This window comes from Bos grunniens, chromosome 2 (assembly GCF_055505025.1).
Source record: "Bos grunniens cultivar Pamir isolate PY7600 chromosome 2, Bosgru_T2T1.0, whole genome shotgun sequence".
Taxonomy (NCBI): Eukaryota; Metazoa; Chordata; class Mammalia; order Artiodactyla; family Bovidae; genus Bos; species Bos grunniens.
In genome coordinates, this window is record NC_141166.1 from 43,373,300 (window position 1) to 43,391,293 (window position 17,994).

At 38.8% G+C, this 17,994-nt stretch overlaps 1 protein-coding gene across 14 annotated transcripts in view; it reads right to left on the reverse strand.

Moving 5' to 3' along the window:
* PARD3B (par-3 family cell polarity regulator beta) overlaps positions 1-17,994 on the reverse strand; it is a 1,159,019-nt gene that overhangs the window by 501,100 nt on the left and 639,925 nt on the right. For all 14 annotated transcript variants that reach the window (XM_086344421.1, XM_086344496.1, XM_086344507.1 and 11 more), the window contains 2 exons: positions 17,824-17,963; positions 16,601-16,729 (listed from right to left, as the gene is read on the reverse strand). In XM_086344421.1, coding sequence (XP_086200547.1) covers positions 16,601-16,729; positions 17,824-17,963 — 269 coding nt within the window. The remainder of the gene's footprint in view (positions 1-16,600; positions 16,730-17,823; positions 17,964-17,994) is intronic.

The following is a 17,994-nucleotide window of genomic DNA, read 5'->3' on the forward strand; positions in this document are numbered from 1 at the left end:
TCTCAGGGTTACGTTTTCAAAGGTTTGTGAAGGAAGTATGACATTTACATATTCTTTTCCAAAGAAACCCTACAGGTTAAAGAGGAACCTCTGAACTGTTATTGATGGCAAAGACTGGGCTTAAAAAAAGAAAAAAAAAAATAAGCCTCTAGCTTGTTTATAGGCATTTTGCCTTTACTTTCCAGCTAGGATATACATGATTTGGTTCCTATTTCAGAGGTACACAAATTATAGTGGCATGTTATTAACTTAACCAACATGAAAAATTGCATACATATATTTTACAATCGTACTCAGTTATGCAGCTGCAGACAAGGCTCGATCTAGCGCATTTCCATCTCCCTACAATATTGGAAAGAAGTCACTGTTATGTATGTTCTCACACATGAACAATTCAGCAGCCTTCATCTTTGTTTAATTTTCTTGTGTGCCGAGATAGCACATAAAATTATCAAGTTAATAATTTCATTAATATTTATATAATTTATTTAAAATCTATCTAGTACCCAAGAGGAACTAAGGTGCCTTGCATTAATAATAACATTGAAAATATCTGCCAAGTTTTCAATAAGTTGTTATTGTTGACACAGTCATATTTTTCTAATAGAAGAATCCAGAAACCAGGTTTCTTTTTTTTAATTGCATTAAGGATGAATATTATCCCAAACAGTAATGAATAGTGTTTGTAACTCATTCATTTTTCTCTATGTATAATGGAAATAAGCTTTAAATAAACTGTGATGGTGGGTACAGAAAAGGCAATTTCTAGTTAGAAAAAAGCTTTTATGCTATAAGCCTCTTTGTAAATTTGATTCTTGGAATTCAATTTTTTTTTTTCCTCAAAAGAAATGCTGGTAGACTGTGTGTAGGCTTCAATTAGCCAGCATGATTTGCTCACTCCTTGGTATCTCCAAAATAGTATATAGTAATTTTACATTCCACTGGATAGACCATATTTAAGGATGTTCTACAGGAAAATATATCTGAATTTCATATTTAGGAAAGAAGGAACACATTCTCTTTTGAACTGGCTGTGGTGGTACCCATATGGTGGTGTCGAGAGAGTTTTGAAAGGGGGCCCTCTGTATCTACTAAATACTATGGCAACAGGCACCACATGGCAGGGGGCTGAAAAGATAGCCAGAAGAGAGATATCTGTTGGCAAATTGTTAGCTCTACATTTACTTAGGAGAACGTATTCTTTAGATCCAAAGCTCCCATGGCATTCAGAACTGTGGAACACCACTCAGAGAACTCCATTTATATATACAGATCATACATAATTCAGGCACTATCTGTATGGAATGTCATGCCAAGATTTGATGCACAGAAATTCATAGAATAGAATTTTCCAGTAGGAAGCAATCTAAGCAGCCATGTAGTTTAGTCTTCTCATTTTATAGATAAGAAAAATCTCTCATTTTACTGACAAATTACTTTTTATTCTGATAATTTAATTTTAGTACTTAATAGTTTTTCACTGTCTACACAGCCCACCTCTGATTCATGGCCCCCAAGCCAGGTAGTGGGCATCTACTATAGAAGAGTAAATCTCTATAAGGGATGGGAGGAAAAAAAGGAAAAGCATATCCCTCATTCAGGGAGAAAAGTATCCAGAATAGGGACATGAATTTATGTTTAGTAAATTTATGTCATGGTTAAAACGTTGCTAAACAAAGTAGGGAAAGGGAATGACTTATCTGCTTTTCTATTTCTTGCACTCTATTTGCATTGAGACACAATAAAAATGTCTGTGAATGGAATTTAGAAAGATAAGACCCAAGAAGTTAAATGGCTTTTCTAAAACCTCAACCATGCTATAGAAGTCCTGGGTCAGTAACTGAATCTTACATCCAATACTCACTCTGCTACAGAATAGTGTATTTTCAAACTTCCCTAAGTTAATGTGAGAGATTGTAGTATTGGCCCCAGTGAATTCCTTGAAACATGACTACTGCTCTTTCTGTCCAAATGTAGAACCTATTCACCTCTCTCTTGAACTTTGATTGACTGTGTAACTTGCTTTGACCAAGAGAATGAGGCAGAAGTAACATTATGCAACTTTTGACACTGGGCCTTAATAGTCTTCTTTTGCTGTCTTGAGAATGTCATGTAAGAAGATGCACTGCCTTCTGGAGGATGAGAAGGCACATGAAGGAGAACCAAGGTACTCCACCCAACAGCCAGCAACAACTGAAAATCTTGTAGGGGAGGCCTTCTTGGACTTTCCAGTCCAGTAGATGCTCCAGCTGAATGCAAGTTGAATGAATAAGCCGAAATACAGAACTTCTAAACAGAGACCTTATAAAAGAGGTAATAAAAGAGATATCAAATTCATATTTGATGGATTTTCTATCCTTAGAACTGGTCTTATTACAGACTTGCAGATTTTGCTCATGTGATAGCATTAGTGGTCAACAATAATATCACTATAATCAAGATGCTTCTTTTCTCCTTCCTTTTCCTCAGTTTTCCTTTCTGTCTTTGGCTCATGCTTCTCCATATTCCTCTTAGTTTCTCTCTCTTCAGTTCTTTGAATTCATCCATGGTCCAGTCCATGTCCAACCTCATATATGAAATGTTTCATGATTTTAACTTTCTTTGTATAACTTTTAGTCCTGATTAACATTTTTTCCTTCTGTAACTTCTAGTTCACTATTAATCTCTCAGCTTCTTCCTTAAATTTCCCTCCCACTAGCTTTCCACACAGATGGTAGACATCATGCCATATTCTTATCCTTTTTCTCTGATGGCACTCAATAAGCTCCTGTAGTTCACGGATCATGACAAAGTACATCTGAGAATACCCAGTGCCTGGCACAATATCTAGCCCAAATAAACAATGAGTATTTGATTACCTGAACTGGAAATAGATGTTCAGTAAATATTCACTGAACAATTGGGTCCTGTTATCATCAGTGTTCTAGAAAGTGCAGAGGAACCAGAGATCAAATTGCAAACATCCGCTGGATCATCAAAAAAGCAAGAGAGTTCCAGAAAAACATCTATTTCTGCTTTATTGGCTATGCCAAAGCCTTTGACTGTGTGGATCACAATAAACTGTGGAAAATTCTGAAAGACATGGGAATACCAGACCACCTGACCTGCCTCTTGAGAAACCTGTATGCAGGGCATGAAGCAAGTTAGAACTGGACATGGAACAACAGATGGGTTCCAAATAGGGAAAAGAGTACGTCAAGGCTGTATATTGTCACCCTGCTTATTTAACTTATATGCAGAGTACATCATGAGAAACGCTGGTCTGGAAGAAGCACAAGCTGGAATCAAGATTGCCAGGAGAAATATCAATAACCTCAGATATGCAGATGACACCACCCCTATGGCAGAAAGTGAAGAACTAAAAAGCCTCTTGATGAAAGTGAAAGAGGAGAGTGAAAAAGTTAGCTTAAAGCTAAACATTCAGGAAAGTAAGATCATGGCATACAGTCCCATCACTTTCATGGCAAATAGATGGGGAAACAGCGGAAACAGTGGCTGACTTTATTTTTGGGGGCTCCAAAATCACTACAGATAGTGACTGCAGCCTTGAAATTAAAAGACGCTTACTCCTTGGAAGGAAAGTTATGACCAACCTAGAGAGCATATTAAAAAGCAGAGACATTACTTTACCAACAAAGGTCTGTCTCGTCAAGGCTATGGTTTTTCCAGTAGTCATGTATGGATATGGAATTGCACTATAAAGAAAGCTGAGCACCAAAGAACTGATGCTTTTGAACTGTGATGTTGGAGAAGACTCTTGAGAGTCCCCTGGACTGCAAGGAGATCCAACCAGTCCATCCTAAAGAGAGTCACTCCTGAGTGTTCATTGGAAGGACTGATGTTGAAGCTGAAACTCCAATATTTTGGCTACCTGATATGAAGAGCTGACTTATTTGAAAAGACCCTGATGCTGGGAAAGATTGAAGGCAGTAGGAGAAGGGGACAACAGAGGATGAGATGGCAGATGGCATCACCGACTCAATGGAGATGAGTTTGAGTGGACTCTGGCTGTTGGTGATGGACAGGGAGGCCTGGTGTGCTGTGGTCCATGGGGTTGCGAAGAGTCAGACATAACTGAGCGACTGAACTGAATTGAACTGATCATCAGTGTGGGGGCTTCCCTGGTAGCTCAGTGGTAAAGAATCCAACTGCCAATGCAGGAGATGTGTCCTCAATCCCTGGCTCAGGAAGATCCCCTGGAGAAGGAAATGGAAACCCACTCCAGTATTCTTGCTTGGGAAATCCCATTGACAGAGGAGCTTGGTGGTCTACAGTCCATAGGGCCACAAAAGAGTCAGACATGACTTAGCCACTAAACAACAACAACAATCAAAGTGGACCCAGAAATAGAGAGAAATGGAGGTGTAAGAAGATGGATCTCCTGACATCAGTCTCTGTGTATCATGGATGAGAAGCATCTGATCTCAGGGAGATGGACTGTAAGCAAGGGTAAGATGTTGTGGTTGGGTGTTTTTGTATTTTGTCACTTTCTATGTTTTTGGTTGTTTGTTTCTATGTGTTTTCCCCTCCAATGGGAAGTCAAGAGTCTATAGATGAAATATGTATTTTCTAGGAAGGAGATAAGGGAGCCCGTTTGAGTCAGGTTGAAACTCTGTAACTCACAAGCAGGGTGCTAAGGCTGACAGCTCCATAAACCAGGAGCCAAGGCACTGATATTTCTGCAACAAAGACTGGCAAGGGGATGCTTTGCGGTTCTTGGGGATGATATATTTCTCCATTCTACCACCATCTTCATCTACTACTGGCATTTTAATGTAATTGAATGTAATGTACTATTATCTTCTTCTTCGTCACCACCTGGTGTTTTAATGTAATATAGAAATAAAAATATTCTGCAATTAAGGGATACCATACTAAGTGTTATTTGCTTCTAGAAAGGCAGAATGATAGGCTAGAGCAAGAAAGAAAAGATAGGAAGGAAAAGAAAAGAAAAAGTATAATAAAATGGAAACATTTGAAGCTGTTAAACAATCCTTCCTTAGGTCCTAAGCCTCTAAGAAATGCAAAGAATTAATTACAGAAAGACTCGGTGATAAAAGTCCTTCATATAACTCAATAAGTGGCCAGGAAACATAATTGAACTCATTTATAATTGAATATCCTGCCACTGGGGCAGATTTAAAGAAGGGTAAACTTAAAGAGACATAACAATATTAAACGTTCATTTGTCTTCTCACTGCTGTGATAAAACATTCTTTTTTACAGAGCGAACTAAGACTGGAGCTAGTGCTCTCTTAAGGCAGCAAAAGGTATTGAATAGTACATGATATGTACTTGGGAATCTTAATTTAAATAATTATAATATCTTAAAGAAAAGCGCATCTTAACTCCTTCAATGTTTTATTATATCTGACAAGTTCAGTTAAAGGGCACTTATCTACTGGTGCATTATGCGTCATACATTCTGCGTACTCATTAAAAATAATGAGAACGTATTTAAAAGTCATTGCCCAGACAATCTTTGGGGATGGGGCATGGGAAGAGGTAAGAGGCAACAGATTGTTATTTAAGCATCTATCTCTGTTTTATCAGCCCTTAGGAAGAGAAAAAAAAAGTAACCATCTTAAGCTGATATTCTTTAACGATAAAGATCACACAATTTCTTGAAAAACAGGCAGATGAAATGTGTTCAAACCTCTCAGTATACTTTCAAAGTGAAAGGGACTCTTGTGGCAGTTTCACATGTGTGGTATTTACTTTGATAACAGCTGGAAAAGTCAACCACAATCAATTAAGGCAGTACATATTTCCCCCTTAATCTTTAAATATCCTTTACAAAATGAACGCGTTTCCTTATCTTACACTGAGTATACCTTAACGAATGTACAGATCACAGGCATCGGGGTAATTAGGCAAATCAAGGTCATCCCCTGAGCTTTGTAACCACCTTCTTATCCAGCTGCTCCATATCAACAGCTGGCATGAATTACTGGTAACATTTGGCTAACTGGATAATAAGAAGGATATAGTCCGTGGTTGGTCACAAGATTCCTTTTTCTGTGCTGTTTAAACATGTATATTCAGAAAATGCTTCTTTTTTTCTAGCCTCCAGAAGCCTAATCATGGCTTCAGTGGCCACTAATAAGACATATGTCTTATGCCATGAGAGTACAGCTGGATCTCATGGCTCTTCATTCTTAACTTTGCAAGAGAATGTAATTAGGCCCTGGTCCTCTGAAATGTCAGGAGAGCTTCTTTTCAGCACAGAATGCTCCTTCCACCATCTTCTAAACTCCAACAAAACCAGCCTTGTGATAAAACCCATTAAGTATTTTCACTCTGACACCTGGAAGTCATACAACCTGGCAAAATGGCCAGCACTTCCTCCATCTGTTTTAATAATGCTGAACCAGAGCATTTATCATCATCTATTTTATCAAGACTAGATTTTGCTGACAAGGGTTCAGTAGAATTCTTTTAGGTATGAGTACTGCCCAGGGAGTAGCTGATGACTATTAATCCCTCAGGCTTGTGGGTTCTTGAACACATTTTAAAAACTGGCAGAGATTAAGAGCCTGGTCTTTTAGTACATAGCATGAGTGAGAAGGTGTTATGCTTATCTCAGCGAGGTGGAAGTCTTCCTTTAAAAATATTTCTGATTTTCACAAACAAACATCTTTTGGTAAGGAGAAATATCTCTATGACTCATTTTCTGCCATCTTTAAAATGAAATGAATGGGAACAGCTAAGCATGGTGGCTTTGTGACAGGACGTGAGGATCACTTTCTTAGGAGCTTTGTAAAGTCTGACCTGTGTTCAACACAGCAGAATGGGGATGGTAGAGTATGGCCCACGACACCTTCCCTGTAGCATTTCACGCTGGAGATAAAGTTTGTTCTTGTTCAGTCCCTAAGTCATGTCCAACTCTTTGTGACCCCCTGAACTGCAGCACACCAGGCTTCCCTGTCCTTCACTGTTTCCCAGAGTTTGTTCAAACTCATGTCCATTGAGTCGGTAAAGCCATCCAACCATCTCATCCTCTGTCATCCCCTTCTCCTCCTGCCTTCAATCTTTCCCAGCATCAGGGTCTTTTCCAGTGAGTCAACTCTTCACATCAGGTGGCCAAAGTACTGGAGCTTCAGCTTCATCAGGAGTCCTTCCAATGAATATGCAAGATTGATTTCCTTTAGGATTGACTGGTTTGATTTCCTTGCAGTCCAAGGGACTCTCAAGAGTCATCTCCAGCACCACAATTTGAAAGCATCAGTTCTTCATTGTTCAGCCTTCTTTATGGTCCAACTCTCACATCTGTACATGACTACTGGAAAAACCACAGCATTGACTAAAGGGGCCTTTGTCGGCAAAGTGATGTCTCTGCTTTTTAATACACTGGCTAGGTTTGCCATAGCTTTTCTTCCAAGGAGCAAGTGTCTTTTAATTTTTAGGCTGCAGTCACCATCCACAGTGGTTCTGGAGCCCCCCCAAAATAAAGCTGTCACTGTTTCCACTTTTTACCTATCTTGAGGAGGATCTAAAGAGTCTCTTGATGAGGGTGGAAGAGGAAAGTGAAAAAGCTATTTTAAAAACCAACATTCAAAAAACTAAGATCATGGTATCCGGTCCCATCACTTCATGGCAAATAGATGGGGAAAACCAAGTGTAACTGCAAACAAGTGTCAATAACCCAATCTTCTAAGCTTCTCTAAAAGTACTTCCCTTTGGTATCTGTCTAAATCTACAAGTTACAAGATGGCACATAACACATTTTGAGCACAATCAAATTGAGTGTGGAAATTTTAGAGCACAATCGAGTTGGGCCTGAAAAAGTCAAGCACAATTGAGTTTGCCTAAATGGATCAGGTGTAATTGAGTTGAGTAACTGGATTGCGCTGAGCACTGGCCCTTTGCCAAAATGAGGGGCATGTGGCCAAAAGGACGCAACTCAATTGGGCCTGAAATTTTCATTGAATACTTTTCACAGAGCAAGAAATTGTTTGTAGAATAAAAAAAATTAAGTTGAAAATGTGATTATTGGAGCTAGTCAGCTATGGGTACTAAGTCATCCTACAGGCCTTATAACTCTTTATGACTAATGGTTTTCAAATTTGAGGGGGCATCGGAACCATCTGGAGTGTATGGTAAAATCCATCTTTGGGCTCCACCCCTAGAGTTTCTGATTTCTTAAGTCTTCAGGGAGCCTGAGAATTTGCATGTTTAACAAATTCTCAGGTGGTGCTACACTGCTGGTCTGAGACCATGCTTTGAGGACCACTGTTCTAACAAGTTATGGTAGCCAAGACTGAAACATTTTGAAGGTGCTTTAAACTACATTAATATTTCAAAAATGACTTTAATATTTTAAAATAAAATATACTGCTACTTATTTTTATATGCCTTTACAAATAAACTGTACAACTAGATCAGGCAGATGTCTTCATGATCATTTAAACGACCTAAACTGTCACTTACATTTAATACTATCCCTACCCCCATTGTCTTATGTGTAGTTAGAAGTTGCTAGAGCTCTGATGTCTAGGGAAATCACTGAATATTTTTTTTTTTTTGGTTTAAAATGACTGTAGTAGGATGGATAATGCATGAAATACAGATTAGGTATAGATTAGGGGTAATAGCTCTTTCAGTGATACCTTTTCTAGCTTTCTATATCATCTATTTTAATAATGCGTAGCTTTCAGTTATTCAGTCAACAAATATTTACTGAGCACACAGTGTCCACCAGACACAGGAAATAACAACAGGAGTCAACATTATTGGACTGTGTGTTAGCATCTATGTTCAACTAATTCTCATAACAACCCTACAAAGTGGGTGCTATCATTGTCCTTATTTAACAAATGAAGAAATTAAGGCACTGAGAGATTAAGATTGTGAGAGAGGGGTTCACATTGAGGCCATGAGACCCCCAAACCTGGACTCTTAATTGCTATTTGTTCTTAAGGTGATTCAGAGACATGGTAAGGGGAGTTCTGAATATAAACGCAAACCTAACTGGAGCCCCATATCCCAGACTTAGGGGGTTCAAGCAGGTTCTGTTAAGTAAATATCTTAAGGAATTGAATGGTGAAAGAGAAGGGAAGGGGTGTTCTAAGCAGAGGGGAGTCTCACAGGAAATATTTGGCATGGAGAGGGCTCTGGTAACATCTTAAACAAGTGAAAAAAAGCCTGGCATGGCTCGAGAGTAGAGAGAAGGAAAAACAGTGACAATTCATAGATCAGCTTGGGAGGCATAAAAGGAATACAATTCTAGGCCAAAAATAATTGTTTCTTCTCCAAACCTGTTTATATATCTTCTATTTCTAGCCACCCAAATTCAAAACTTGGGAGTTTCTGATATACCTCATTCTATTAACCCAACGTCTATCAGATGCCAAAGCCGAAGTTTTCTATCTCCATTCCCAATGACTGGGGTGTCCTAACTGTGCACTTAATTATCTCTCATTGAGATGAGCAATGCTGATAACAAGTAACATTTGCTGAATCCCATTGCATGTGCCTGGTTCTAAGTACTACATACGTATCTCATTTAATGCTAATAGACAATCTCTTAAGTAGATATTAATCTGATCCCCATTTTTTTAATGAGGAGTGGGAGCACAGGGAAGTAACTTACCCAAGGCCACTCAGTCAATCAGGATCCAACCCAGGAATGGCTAGTATCAGATCCCAAGCTCCTAACCATCACATTCTAGTGAACTGGAATAGCTTTAAGCAGGAATCTAATACCCCTTTGCCCCTTTCAAACACTGTTTCTCATGTTAGCTCCTTGATCAGTAATTTACTAGGGTGGGCTGTTTAGTATCTCCTTGATATATTCTGTATTTTTCAATCTCAGTATTTAAATTTGCTTTTTCCTTCTCTCTTGTGGCTCTGCATTTTGAAATCCTACTCAATCATCAAAATTCTTCTCAAGGACCATTATGTTTTTATAAGTTTTTTTGGTCCCCAACTTTGAATCCAAACCCTTCAGTTGTATAATTTGATGAACCCACTCTTTTTTTTCTTTATGGGCTAGACCCTTTTTGAAGACAGGAACACATTTTATTGACTTTGAAGTTCATCTTTCAGAGTCTGGACTACTGGTTAAGTGGAAATGCAGGAAGAAGTAAACAGAAATTACTGCAGAAAGAGGCAGAAATGGAGACTGTGTCTTAGCCAGGACTCCATCTGAAGTCAGAGAACCAAGTTACTTGGAGAATCTATAAAATATAGCAATGCATTTTGGTTTCTGTGTAATTATTTAAATTCTAAAACATAACTCATGCACTTTGGTTTGGGTAGAAAAATCATTCTGAAACCATCCTTCAATTTCTGCTCCTTTTCCACAAATAACCACTATAATATTCATTCTTCCTTAAGTACCTTGGTTAATTAAGCATGGGGTCATTTTGAATCAAATAGCCAAAGGGAAATAAAATAATGTATCAGTTAAATGAGGTTCATCTAAAATTTCAAACTAAAATTCTTATATGATTCATGACGTTAAATAATTTGACATTTGAGATATGAAGTTTTTACTTAGGAAGAAGGACCATGAAGAAGTTTAGGCCATGTGTCATTTGAGAAGGTAGATACAGGGACTGGTAGATACTGTAGTGTTGGAATTTCAGCAGCTATTCGGGGAGCCTCCACATATGCCTGCATCATTTTTTTTTCTCAGCAAAAGCAATGTTCCTAAGTGAAGGTCAGATCAGCATGACAAACATGGCTAACTTTGGGATCTCAATCATTCCAAGCAGGAGCAACTTGCTTGCTTGAAATACAGTTAATCCCCCTTGCAGAGGCCAGCGCTTAATAGCAGGCAAACTTGGCAGGTAGAAATTATAAATACATTTGAAATTTTCTCAGCTTGTTTTACCCACCAGGAGTTGCTGTGATTTTCAGGATAATTTAAAGATAAGGCAGCAGGTCAGAACATGAAATGTTAAAGAGGTTAACAATGAAATGGCAGAATAGTTCTTTTCCCCCAGTAAATGAAACGAGACAGCCACATACCTGATACATACATGGCAAATAAGCCAATGCCTCTTTCTCTGAAGTCCTTAAAAATAAAGTCAAGGAATACACAAAAAACTTTTCATTTTCAGGATTTTTTCTAAATGGAATATTAGCTTTATTTGACACTTGGCAAAAGACAAAAAGAATTTCAGGTATCAAGAATGGAAAAAAATTTGTAGACCATGTCTCTCACAGAACAGACCAAACGAACCACTGAATAAGTAGCACAGTTTTCAAGTACGATCACAAACACAGCAGATTTACCTTCTGATTCTATTACCAATACTAATCTCAAAGTCCCTTTTGCAAAAATGTTCCTCATGTGAACATTTCTTTAATAAACTCTCACCCAGTAAGAGGATGAGAACATCAAAGGATCTTCTGGACTAGGATTCTACCAAGATCACCTTTGAAGCACAGTTCTTTTGGTAAAGATACTAGAGAGAGCTAAATAGTGATGATGCTATTATATAAATTCCCTTCATTTGCTTTTCAACCCAGCCTGTGGCGGTTGGAAAGTTGGCTAAATGTGCCATCATACTTGTGATACTGACCAAATTGCTCAGGAAGGAAGGCTTGGACCAGCAAACACAGGAATTCAGCACTGTTCTCTTATGTGGCAAGTCAGGAGAAATGACCAGGAAATGAACGCTGGGGCCTTTGGAATGACAGAGGGTCACATCTGAGAGACCATCCTATACTGGGCCTTCCTGTGGAACTGCTGACCACACGCTCCCTTGGCGGTGAGAGTTAAGACTTCACAGGAAGTTAATGATAACAAGGAAGTAAGGAAGATTTAACTGTCAGAAAACAGGCAGAGCAGTGCTGTTAAGAGGGTACAGAGCTCACGAAATAGCACGGCTTAACAAAAGCGAGAGGACAGTTTCTCAGAACAGGAAACCAATAAACAGTTTGTTTTCTTCAAAGGAGACAGAATCAGACAAAAGCAGGAAGTGCTGTCCTTCCTTCATCCTGCCAGGTTTTTAATGGAAAGTCAAGTGGGTGCATCATTCAAAATAAGGGAGAAGAGACTGAAATGATACCACCTTTGCTTTTTTTCTGAAAGAGAAACACAAAGATGCATCACATCACACGCTCTTCATTCTGTGCTTTCGAAGAGTCCAATTCCACACTCTGAATATTTCCCACTGAAAGAGCCCCATGCATGCCACACGTGACTGCTTTATAAACTTCCTGCAGAGTTCCTGCTATTTAGCATTCAAGACAGGTATTTGGGCTGGAAAAATAATATTATTCCATATTTTTCCAAAACAAAGATTCTGGGTCCCCATTACTTAAGTAAGCCTCAAAGGCGCTTGCTTTGCTGTGGTTACATATTCCACATATTTGGATAGTTAGAAGTCATATAATTTTTAAAAAGACTATTTGCCAGGGGATTCCAAGAGAATGGATACTAACCACATGCCCTCCAATTTTTGTGTAACACGGAAAAGGATGAGAACACAGAATTTATTTTCACTCATTATCTCATAGTTGCACAATAAAGTTAATATGCTCCCTGGTGGGCTTGGGCTACGATATCATTTTCTGGAATAGAAATCCAATTTCACGAAATTATATTAAATAAGAGTGAAAGAATATGTACAGGCTGCCTGGCTTGTAAATTTGGTTGGTTATACAAGTTTTGTCTGTAATTCAGTATTTTGCACCAGAGTACATTTTAAAACAATGAAGAAGAAAACAATGTTCAAAGTAGTTGTTAGTCCCAGGTAAGCCTGCCCAAATCTATTTACCCCATAATACCTATATAGTACTGTGTTTACAATACTACAGAAGTGGTAATGTACTAGAAGAAATAAACATCACTGAGTATTGTGTGTATCTTTCAGCTCCCTTTAGTCCAAAAATTCTATTATTCCATTTGCTAACTTCTAGATATAAGTGTGTTTGACTAAATTTGACTAATGTGTTTGACTAAACTAAAAATGTTTTCAGAGTTCCAAACTGGACTAAGATCAACATCCTTTTCCCCCTTATTGGGACGGGGAGAGTAGGGGTTTGAGGGATGGGGAGAGCTTCTAGGAAGAAGGAATTAGTGCATTTGGGAATTCTAATGGACATATGGGAAAAGGGTATAAAGAACTGTTCAATTGGGAATGAGGGGACTCATTAGGGCTTGAGTTTCTAGTTGGAATTCTGCTGTTGGGTTCTTCTTCATGCCTATGGACTGCCTGAGATATTTCTCTTTACATTCAGGATTTTAGTCCTCCCAGGACCATAGCTCATCAGAATACAGAGTCAAAAGTTCCTTCCTTGTTCTCCTATCCCTTAAACAAGTATATAGTCCTACTGAGGTTTTTGTTTTGTTTTGTTCTGAGTTTTTATCACCAGCAACCAAAAACTGAACAAGAAGTATAAGGGCTTCCTGCTATATATCCATGCTGCCTCCTTTGGCCTGTCTGACTCTTTGTGACCCTGTGGGCTGGGGTCTGCCAGGTTCCTCTGTCCAGGAGATTTTCCAGGCAAGAATATCAGAGTGGATTGCCCTTTACTCCTCCAGCAGATACTCCTGACCCAGGGATTGACCAGTCTCCTGTTTGCAGGCAGACTCTTTACCACTTGAGCTGTCAGGGAAGCCCCTTTTTATATTGTTCCCTTTCACTCTGACCCTTCTAGAAAAAAGATCAAGGTCTTTGGATAAATAAAAGATGGAAGAAAAAAATCTATCTGGATTTAGATTTAAAAAAGTCTGCTGCTGCTGCTAAGTTGCTTCAGTCGTGTCCGACTCTCTGCGACCCCATAGATGGCAGCCCACCAGGTTCCCCAGTCCCTGGGATTCTCCAGGCAAGAACACTGGAGTGGGTTGCCATTTCCTTCTCCAATGCATGAAAGTGAAAAATGAAAGTGAAGTCGCTCAGTCGTGTCCGACTCCTAGCGACCCCATGGACTGCAGCCCACCAGGCTCCTCCATCCATGGGATTTCCCAGGCAAGACTTCAAATTTTGACAGCATATCTCTTTAGGAACTGTAAGGCGCTTCAGTGAGATGAGGCAGAAACTCAAGATTCTGCCTTCCAAAGTGGCTGGGTCAACTAGCAGAAAGGAGATGGTAAGTGCATCTACCCTTCCCTATTTTATCATGGATCTTCTCAAAGCATACAATAGGATACAAGGAAAAACGGGTAAGATGATGGGAAAGAGAAGGAAGATCAAAAAGAAATTCTATGGTACAGGAACATAGAAAGAAGAGGTGCCTTTGGCTAGTACTAAGGAGGGTTAATATATGAGCATTGGTTCAGGAAGGCTGTCTATTCAAACTTGTATTTAAACACATGTAACAGAATATTCGGAGAAGGCAATGGCAACCTACTCCAGTACTCTTGCCTGGAAAATCCCATGGGCGGAGGAGCCTGGTAGGCTGCAGTCCATGGGGTCGCTAAGAGTCAGACACGACTGAGTGACTTCACTTTCATTTTTCACTTTCATGCACTGCAGGAGGAAATGGCAACCCACTCCAGTGGTTTTGCCTGGAGAATCCCAGGGACGGGGGAGCCTGGTGGGCTGCCGTCTATGGGGTCGCATAGGGTCGGACACGACTGAAGCAACTTAGCAGCAGCAGCAGCAACACAATATTAGACCCAGAGTAGGTGTCTTAGACATTGTCTAGTCTTATCATCTTACCAATGGGAGAACTGTTTCTAGAGCATCTTTGACAGATGGTGAGGCAGGTTCTGTTTCAGTATGCTAAATAATCTATTTCCTTCTTGGACAGCTCTAACAGCTAGAAAGCGCTTGTAATGTTATCACTTCCAGCCATTTATTTTGGAACAGGCTCACAAAGGGCAGGAAATTAGTCTTAATTATTATTTTTTTATCCCCAGAACCTTCAAATTAGTGCACAATGCATGCTCAACAATTTGTTTTTTGGATTAATAGGTAAGTAAATTAATGGACATAAACTATCTGAAGCAACAGGTTAAAATTTACTTTCTAATCTGTATAATAATTCTTTATATATGTGATAGCAATTATCAGTACTAAATTTTTTTTTTCAAGTTAACTATACTTAGTTCTTAGTTCAGTCGCTCAGTCATGTCTCACTCTTTGCAACCCCATGAATCGCAGCACGCCAGGCCTCCCTGTCTATCACCAACTCCTGGAGTTCACTCAGACTCACAACCATGGAGTCAGTGATGCCATCCAGCCATCTCATCCTCTGTCGTCCCCTTCTCCTCCTGCCCCCAGTCCCTCCCAGCATCAGAGTCTTTTCCAATGAGTCAACTCTTCACATGAGGTGGCCAAAGTACTGGAGTTTCAGCTTTAGCATCATTCCTTCCAAAGAAATCCCAGGGCTGATCTCCTTCAGAATGGACTGGTTGGATCTCCTTGCAGTCCAAGAGACTCTCAAGAGTCTTCTCCAACACCACAGTTCAAAAGCATCAATTCTTTGGCGTTCAGCCTTCTTCACAGTCCAACTCTCACATCCATACATGACCACAGGAAAAACCATAGCCTTACTCAATTTTGTCAACTAACACTCACTGTTCTGATGATCTAACTCAAGGAAAACCTATCATATTACCCATATGTGCCTTTGCCATTTCTTACATAGATTCAAAGAAAATAAAAATTAAAAGATAATTAAAATTCCTTTTTCTCATATCTATTCTTCTTTACTATTAGTCATAAAAATCCTCTGAATTTTCTAAATCATCCTTAAATATTTCAACAATAAATATTATGTGTCAGTAGTAAAAAAAAAACGAGAAAATGAAAATCTGGCATAATGCACTGACAATCTGGGTGCATCTCCTTCCAGATATTTTATAAAGATTCTTAATGTTATTGTCATACTGTATATATCACTTCATGCCGAACTTTTTACTTAATATATCCTGTACATTCTCTCATATTCTTATTAATTCTTCACAGAGATGATTTAAGTACTTATTATATTTCATTGGAAAGCTATCTAGTTATTTATTTAACCAATACCTCCTGGTCATACTGTGCTCAATATATCACTGCAATAAATAGGACTGGAGAAAAAAAATCAATGTAGAAGAATTTTTCCCACATCTTTGATGATTAGTTTAGGACAAATTACTAAAATTGTAGTTACTAGGTCAAAGGATACACGTTTTTAATAAGACTTGAAGTTCTCTTTCTTGAGACGTCTTTCCCAGGCTTCAAGATGAAGTTAATTCCCTTGTAAGGTATTACTGTAGCACTCTGCAACTTGCTTTCATAATCTTCATCACCATTTAAAATATTTGGTTATATTTTAATTTCCCTTTGGACTGCAAACTGCACTGAGGTAGGAGCATGAACATTTCTGCTGATGGTGTTTTGCATGGGGCCTAGGCCATAGCATATACTCAATGTGCATTTTATTAAGTTGAATATTGTTAAATTGCTTCCTTGAAGTGTGTTTTCATATTCATATATTTGAAGCACTGTTTGCATTTACCCATCTTGCTGCATCATCTTTCTAAAACAGTGATACTCCAAATGGGGCAAAACTCTCTGTGTGATTCACTCTTTTTTTTTCCCCCCAACAAATTAAGCCTATGACTTAGAACTCATTTCTCAGCTATTATGAATTCAGTAAGTGTATGATGTGCTTTGCTGAAAACTCAGTATGACTGTGATCTGAACATTACCAGCTCTCGGGGTAGGAAAGTTCCTTCTTGGCGGGCTATGACCAGCGATGCAGTCTCTCCCTGCTTAGTGCTCCTCAGCATGGCCACAAGCTCTTCCTGAGTTCGTCCAGTGACATCTCTGCCATTGACCTAATGCAGACAAGCATATAAGCAGCCAAGTTACAACACTGCCAGCCTGTCCGCCCTAGATGGTTTTTGAAAGCATGCAGCAAATGGGCTCTCATGATCAAGGAAATTCTGGGAAGCTGAAAACTGAGTATGCGAGTCCAAACCAATCATGTTTATGATACTAGCAATATGCCAGCCATCATTACTATGGCACTGGACAGTCTCAGACATTCAGTAATTGGCATCGGCAGTTTTTCCCTAAGACATCACATTCTTAGAGAAGACAAATCAAACTGACAGATACCAGAGAATCATTCCTCAAGTAGGGAGTAAGCTGATTTCAAATGCTTAACTGGTACCGTTCTCCACTGAATATAAACAGGAGAAATGGATTTTTATCACATGGTCAATTCTTGCAGACATGAGTTTTTGTTATAATTCTACAGTGTTCTCTATGTTAGAAAGTTATGGTAACTAGGTTACCATACATTATTGGAGATTCTAATTTGGGGCTACATTAATCATTTGAACCATTTTCTTTCATGATCTAGAACTATAACAAAGCTCTGGTGTTGCTTCCATGCCATGGGCAAGTTAAACCGAACCAGTTTCCATGAAGATGATTTCTTGAAAGGTAAATTGACAATATATGTAGACAAGAAGATAATACTATTAAACAAAAATAAATGGAAAAAAGAAAGCCTCTTCCTTTGAGTATCCCAAATACTTCTCCATATGCATAGACTGAACTAACACCAACTGGCCCATTCTTAGAGAAGTTTAAAGAAACTATTACAAGCACTTAAGTGCAACTTTGCAATTCTTAGCTCTAACTGAATATATGATGAACTGATGGATATGACTCAAATTCCCCAGGAACTCTAAGAGGTGGAAGTAAAAAAGAGGAGATAGGAAAAACTTTTCAATATTTGACTCCATATCACTGCCCTTATTGAGGACTTACAAAGTTAGCTATTGATTAACCAGTTTTCTAATTAAAGTCCTTATCTTGTCTACAAGTACACGTTTCAATATAATTAATTCAAAATTTAATAAATTTCATTTACTTAAACACAAAGAAATATTTTATTGAAGATATTCATTCTAATTCTTACCTCCAAAATTCTGTCCCCTGATTGCAGACGGCCATCTTTTATCGCTGCTCCCTTTGGTAAAATGTTTTTTACAAAAATGGGACCCGGACCATGTATGGAAGAATCTCTGGTAACCACAGTGAAACCAAGTCCTTCAGGCCCTAATGTATAAGACCAAGAAAATGCATGATC